At 33.5% G+C, this 7,888-nt stretch overlaps 1 protein-coding gene across 1 annotated transcript; it reads left to right on the forward strand.

Annotated features, from left to right (window-relative positions):
- The first annotated feature begins 5,377 nt into the window (after positions 1-5,377).
- On the forward strand, positions 5,378-6,384 carry LOC117909849. The gene is made up of 2 exons (XM_034823897.1): positions 5,378-5,523; positions 5,794-6,384. Exons 1-2 carry the CDS (start codon positions 5,470-5,472, stop codon positions 6,382-6,384), a joined length of 645 nt encoding a protein of 214 aa, XP_034679788.1. The 5' UTR covers positions 5,378-5,469.
- The last annotated feature ends 1,504 nt before the right edge of the window (positions 6,385-7,888 follow it).

Consider the following 7,888-nt stretch of genomic DNA (forward strand, 5'->3'; position numbering starts at 1 on the left):
GATGGCATTAAAAAAAAAAAAATTGGAAGTTAGAATTTTTGAAAAATTAATTTGAAGATGGCATTTAAAAAAATTAAATTTGGAAGTTAGAACTTTTGAAAAATTAATTTGAAGATTGAAGTGATTGAAAATCCGGAATTTTGAAAGTTATTTTAAGAAAACAGTTTATGAAAACGTGTGAGACCAAAAAGGAAAATGGGCATATATATTTCAAGGATGGCCCACCAAAAAGTCTTCCATTGATTTTACTGCCATATAATGATTCCCATACAAGAAAGAAATAATAATAATAAAAAAAAAAACCATCAATGGCTTTGATACCTTCAATTTGGAAACTGGGTACTTGATGGCATTGGGATCAACCTCACCAACAGTTTTTGTCATCAACAGTGTAAGCTCCAAGCAAGACCCATTCTCCTTTTTTTTTTTTAAGTAGTGGGCTGCAAGTTGGTACTGGCAAGTTGGAATCAATTCCCACTCAATCAAAAGGTTGTCTAGAGTGTCTAAAACTAAAGACGAAATGTTCTACATGCAAACTCAGGTAGGGTACAATGCTAGGGGTGGGGGCACATGAAAGATGGATATGGAGATGCCATGCATGCATGGGGCTTCATGTATATGAGGAATAATTGGAATGAGATGAAGGTGGGTTAGATGGATGGTGAGAGTGATAGGTGGTTTAATGGGTATGGAAAATGGGTACATGCATGCATGAAGGTAAATGGGTAGTGAAGGAAGTGGGTTTACAGGATATTAAAAAAAATGGGTTTGGCGAGCATGGAGAGTGGAAAAATGGTGAGATGAAATGAGCTACTGGCAATGAATATGATGGATGGTGGACATGGGGAATGAAATGAAAAATACTGAAAGTGGGTTGGGCGTGAGCATTATTGATGAAACGGGTAGTATGAGAAGTGGCTTAGTGGGTGTTGGAAAATGATCTTTTCATCTGGGTACTTCTCAGGAATAACAGGCTTGATGATACTCTCTTTGGTACCAGCAGCAAGATCATTCACTAGTGACGGTCTCATCACGCTGGATAGAGACGAAAACAATGAGCACACAAAGAGGAACCATGGCACCATTTTCATTGTGATACTCAACAGTGACTTAAATCTCACTATTCTCAGTAAGGCGGGCACCGAGCTTGGTAGCGGGAACATAGCTCCATCCATTTTCACCAAATTCTAGGTCAAACAACCCACCAAACACAACACAGATATAGGAGTAACAACAAAGACAATAGCCAGATCGAACAATGAAGATTAAACAAATACGAGAACATGAAACACGTGATGGTACAGAGCTCCATTTCAGGTGACATCCATGAGCTCAAAACAAGTAGGGTTAACAAAGAAAATAAACAAGAGTCTCATATATCAAGTTCAGAAACAAACTTATGCATCAATACTGCATAGAGAAAAGCAAGGAAAACCCAAAAAAACAAAGTATGCACATAGAAGACTAAACATGACCATGACAAACAAATGGCTCTTCCTATCCACACCAAAATAGCAAACTGATTCTCAGGAAGACAGTTGAAAATGAGACAACAAAGAAGCTATAGTTGCAATACCTGGAAAAGATCTTCTCAAGCAACCTTCCGCTCCCCTCTGTGAAACTCTGTTTTTCCTCCTCTTCAAGCTCTCCCCCCCACTTAGTTCAAAAAAATATATATTTTTTTTATGCAATGCTGGTACCCGCCCCCTCCTTTAGCCGTCGTCCTCTCTATAGCTCCAACTAGCTCTCTGCCCTCTCTTCCTCCCATCCCATCCGTATGCCCAGAGCAGCTCACCCACCAACTGTTCTTCCTTCACCTGCAATTTCAAGAACGGCTCCTTCTCAGGGTGGCCATAGAAAATAATAAAAATAATAGAAAAGAACCCATCCTACCTGAGGGGGGTCTACAATGGCCTTGACTTCATTAACAATTCCATGAATGATTGGAATTGGATTTGGAGTTTCCTTAAATCCCATTTCCCATTATCCCATGAAAATAAATCCAATATATTAGAATGTATATATAAAGAATATTAAAACATAAAGAAATTCCTTTAATGGAAGGTGTCGTGGGATTGGCATAAAATACCGTGATGTGAGGAGCGCATGCATGTAGCAAGACGAAAAAAATGAGAGGAGTTTGGTAACAGTGACAATAATCTTGAAGTTCAAGATTTCCAATGGTATGGTGAATTCCTCCCCTCCCCCACCAAAAATAAAAAATAAAATAAATAAATCCATTTAAATTCTGTATGTACGCATTCTAAATAAGAGTGAGGGATTAATTATTGAGGTAGGGGGGGATGACCTCAAGGTGTAGGAGAGATGAAAAATATATGGAAAATGAGTGAAAATTTTAAAAACAAACATTTTTAATTCAAAAAGGGATTGCTAAAAATTGTGTTGAAAATAGGGAAACTTGATGAATTGGGCTAAAATTAAATTAAAAAGGCTTACAAGATAGTTGAGGATTGAGGGATATCTTGAGCTCATTTCTTCTCATAAAATAATTGTAAATTTAACATAACTACAATTATCTATGATACTCTCAATCGGAGAATTTGCTACATAAACATATTTTATTGAAACCTAATGTCTTATATGAATTAGATCTTCATGTGAAATCTTTAAAACCCAATCACTACCTATTTACTTGCCAAATCATCGTATTAAGAGGTCCATGATGATTGTCTGAAATCAAAATAGATTTTAACCATTAAGCACTAGAAATACACTCAAGGAGCCCCTAAACTCTAATTTCTAAGCATTAGGGTAAAATATTCTAATTTAAAAATAGAGAGAATAAATTTACAAGTTTAATTTATTAACAAACACGGAAGTCTTGAGGGTCATTTTATGGGCACAAGGGAGGCCCTAAGGAGCCCCTTCTCGGTAGCCTAAAATACTACTCAAAAGACACGAGTTTAAAACAAACTACATCTAAGTTTAATAAATGGAAATGAGTTTGAAATATTATGGATCAATTAAAATGAGCAAAACATTAAGAAAATGAAGGTATTAACATCAAACCCTAGCCAGATCAATAAGGTCTCCTTCCTAAGCTTTTTCCAAAGAAGAATAAGAAGAACAAGAAAAAGAAAAAAAAAAAGAAGAAGAAGAAAGAATTAGAAGCCTCTATGGAGTTCTAAAATGGCTTTTTATAATTACTTCAATATTGCTTGTAGTGGTATATCATATGGAGGCAAAAAAGAATAAGATGGAAGATCCGAACTTACACATTTTGGGAGTTACAATACATAATGATGCCAAAGTAGGAGAAAATGGCATTAGGATATAAGGTGATACCATCTTGATGCCATTTTTCTAGTACGTGGACTTTTTCTCCTTCGACATTGTACTAAAAGTTGTGATGGCCACATTTGGCTCTATTTTTGGCAAAAAGCTCCTTAACTTTGTAGCTCCTTCAACAATCTCCTCTTTTTCATCAATTATTTATTGATCAATTTGTGTAAATAAATGATGACCAAAATTTTTAAAAATTGGTGAGATTGACCTGTAAAGAGTTTCAATTATTTGAACTCATTGGGACATCTCTAACCCCCTTCAAATAGCTTAAAACTTTTGATTGGTTGAAACAAGATTGTATCATCAATTTTCATGTAAGTTTGATCCTTTGACTCTACTCATACCTCATTCTTACTTTTCAGATGTCCAAAAAAGTTTCCAACAACATCATTATTCATGAAAATAGTTGGAAATATTTAACGATCAAATGGAAAATAGAAGAAAGTTGAGTATATGTAAGCTAACATATAATTGATTAATTAGGGAGTGCGTTTAATGATAACATGGAACCTAAAATATGATTTTTGCCCTTGTAATTAGAGATACTCTAAATAGGTGGTGAAAATTTTGTAATTAGAGATAGCACAACTATACAGATAATGCAATGGGTAGTCTTTTTTGTAATTAGGTTCCTAAATGTTTTTGTGAATATTATTGTAAAATTCCCCACAAGCTAAAATGTTTAGAATTAAAATTTCATAATAGCTAAAAGTGGATGATATAAAAAAGATTGGAAAAAATTGAGATAAAAGAAAGATGGTAGTGATTCTAAAATATTGCTCCAAGGCTTCTTTCTTCTTTGAATTATTTTCATAGATGATTCTATTATTAGAATTAAGATTTTGAGGGTTTCTCCAATTGCTTTTTGAGGCTCTCTAGAAGCAATATGGTTTTGTTAAGACTTGTAAAATAGGTATTGTATTATCAATATGAAAATTAACATAAGTTTCATTAGGGTTAAAATTTGGGCCAAATGATCCATCTAATTTAACCTGGGATAGTCTTAGACAATCAATTAAATATGCGGATTGGGTTTGAATTTTCTTCAATTCGAATTCAATTGGATTGAGTGTGGACCAAGTTCAGATAATTGAAAACTAACTTTAACCTAATTTAGTATTTTTATGATTTATATAACCCTATATAATAATATTAATCATTTTATTTATTTTATTTTTATAATTTAAATAAAAAATAAAAAATATAGTTATATCATATAATTATCATTTTTTTAAACATGACATATCAATTTATTTTTATTTTATTTATCATCTTAAAATTTTATCACATTTACTATTTAAATTTTTATATAAATATATTATTATTATTATTATTATTTTTAAATAGAGTGGATGAAATTTGATTTATTCAATCCAATCCATTGAACCAAGTCTAATCAAATTTGATCAATCTGAATTCAATTTGAATTTAGAAAAATAAGATTAAATTAGACTTTAGTTAAATGCTTCAATTAGAGATTGAGTCATGTTAGATTTAGATTAATCATTTCTTAATTCAGATTGGATTCTAATAAAGCTATTAATCCCACCCAACCCATCCAAATTGCTCAATGTAGCACCAAGTTTAATTATCATGCCAGACAACTGTAAAGTTGGTGTCACCAAAATAATTGTTTGCAGGCACTATCACCTTGGTCCCTTGTGATGGTGATGCAAGCCCAATTATCCAAAGCCCCATGTATTGCCCATACTCCACAAGCCACCTCTTCACCGCCAAAATCTCTACCAGTGACAACTGTACTCTCTCCCAAAGACACATGTCCTAAAAACTAAGTGACACCCAGATATTTTCACCATCTTTTATGGCATCATCATTCACATGAAAGTGCTCTCATGAGGCCACGACCTCGCCTACATGCAAACCCACGTATTTGTATATCATTTTCTCAAATCAATGTGGCATGGTCTCATTGGAGAGGAATAAAGTTTCATGAAATTCCTGAAAGTTGCCTTAAAAAAAATGGAAGAATAACCAGTGGAACACTGCCCTCCACAGGCTATGTATATGGCCACCACCTTTGTCCTAATAGTAACCATCGGTCGAGCTGGTTTTTCATCTGTTCACTGGAGTTTCCTAAAGTCCCCATTTCCCTTTTCCCACTTCTTATTTTCCATTTTCTGATTTCCTACTTTCTTTAGCACAATGAAGTGGTCTCCTCAAGATGCCATGAAGGCTTACTTGCACACTCTTCAACTGGTAATTCTCATCTTTATTTTCTTGGGAGTTTTCTATAGTCTGTTTGGTAACTTTTAAGTTTTTCCCTTTGGTTATTTAGGAAAAGAAACTAAAATTTTCTGTTTGGCTGCTGGCAAAATTATACCATATAATTGATAGGAATCAAATGGGATGTAGGCATAAGTTTTTTTGTGTAATTAGTTCATTTTCTTTTCCATTTTCCTGGACTTTCTAAGTGAAAACACTCCCTAGTGTTCTTACTATCTTCTATTTTTATTTTTATTTTTTCAGTGTAAAACCCACTTCAATGATCAATATTGCACTCTGGGAACCAGAAATCTCATTCAACCCCATTGGATGGAGTTCATATCAGCTTTGGCAGCAGGAAATCAAGCTAAATTAATGGTGCAAATCACCTCAGACCAAGGCATCACCCCATTAACAATTGCACTTGCAGTGGCAGCAAAGCGTACGAAAGCTCGATTCATCTGCATTCTTCATCAACTTCAAGATATAGAGGATTGCAAAGCTCAACTTTCTTGCTATAATCTCAAAGATGTGGCTGAGTTTGTACATGGAAATCCTTGTGAGGTGATCATGGGGTTTAAGAACATTGATTTTGCTGTAATTGACTGTAAATTTGAAGATTACATGAGATTGTTTAAGATTATTGATATGAATCCAAGAGGGTCTATAGTAGTAGTGAGCAATCTTGAGAGAAGAAGAAATGGAACTAGTTTTGGTGAAGTTATTAAAGGGAGGAAAGGAGTTGAATGTGTGACTCGATCTATTGGAGAAGGAATGGAGTTGACAAGAATTGGATTGAGTTGTAAGTCTCAGAAAAAGAGCTATAAGAGATTCCATGTAACTTTTGAGAGTTGAAGCATTTATAGTATCAATCTTTTCTCATAGAAGTAATAAAATGTTTTAGGTTCTTGCCTTCATATACAATTTGTTGGATAGGCAAGTTTTTCATGATTAAATAATTATTGAAAAATTAATTATTTTGCATATGTATCTATTGTGTCATAGTAAAAGCTAAACAAAAGAAGCGCTTTTGAGATTGAAAATTGTTCAAGAGATGGCGAGAAAAGGATTGTTGCATAATAATGATGTCAAAATATAATTGAATTTATATGATGTCAATGAGATAGTAGGTCCAAAAGAGGATTATTGAGTGGTGTAAACTAAATTGTATTGATGTTAATTTCTTCATAGAAGATTATTCTCAATTAGAGGAGATCAATTATGTAAATGAAAAATGTTCTTTATTAGAGGTGGTCGTGTAAATGAAGGAAGATTCAAGTTTGAATAAGAAATGAGAGAGGGTTAGAAGATTCAAAGGTAATATAGCGTTAGAAGGTTATGTTGTTATTCCTAATAAAGAAATTAGAGAAAACAAAGAAAAATAAAACACATAGGTTTAATGTAGTTCAGCAGAATGCCTACGTCCATTGGAGAAGGGTTGAAGACTTTCACTACTACTAAAATTAGGGTTACAAAAAAGGGTATTAATTTATACTAACCCTCAGGTATTGAAAAATTCCAAAATACCCCTGAACTGTCCCCCTATACCTCCCGACCTATCGTTTGTCCTTAACAATAAAAATACAAGCTTGAATGGAAAATGTCATCGTTCAACTCAGTGTGCTACATTCCCCTCGTTCCACTCTGCTCCACTCCGGCATTTGCTCTTTCTTCTCCATATATTTCGTTCACTCAATATGAGACATACTACAAGAGGTTATCAAACGAATAACCAAGAAGTGGGGTTTGGAATGGGAAAGGTGAGATTAATGAAGGAAAACCTTATCTCTTCATTTTTTTTTTTTTTTATTTATCTTTGGGCTTATTTATAAGAGTTATTCTTTAGTTAGATATGTTTGATTGTGAAGCTTAAATTAGTCTTGTTGCGTTTCATAGGGGTGTTGGGGTCTAACTAGAGGTTTTATTTATTTATTTAATGAATGATAAGTTTGTCCCCATTGAATATTAAACCCTTTTAGGACTAAGGGTTTTGTTTTTAGAGTGTAGTTGCAATTGAGAGAAAAGTGAAAGTCTTCATTATTGTAACCCTTTCCTTTCAAAAAGTAAGAGCTTTCACCATTGTAACTTTTTCGTTTAATTAGTGGATTCTTGAGTGTTGGTGCACTTTGTAGATATAAGGATTACATTGAATGCCAAACCACGTTAAAAAACTCTTTTTACTTTTTTATTTTTTGCTTGTGTGAGTGTGTAGTTAGGTTAACAAGATAATAGCAGGACAAATCATGGACTAATAAAATATGATACTAGATCTTTTGATTTGATACTGCAAAGATATGCAACCCCTATATATATATTAATAAAAAAAAATTAAGGGTTATTTGGATACATAGGTCAAAAT

The sequence above is a fragment of the Vitis riparia genome, unplaced genomic scaffold, assembly GCF_004353265.1.
Source record: "Vitis riparia cultivar Riparia Gloire de Montpellier isolate 1030 unplaced genomic scaffold, EGFV_Vit.rip_1.0 scaffold437_pilon_pilon, whole genome shotgun sequence".
NCBI classification, from domain to species: Eukaryota; Viridiplantae; Streptophyta; class Magnoliopsida; order Vitales; family Vitaceae; genus Vitis; species Vitis riparia.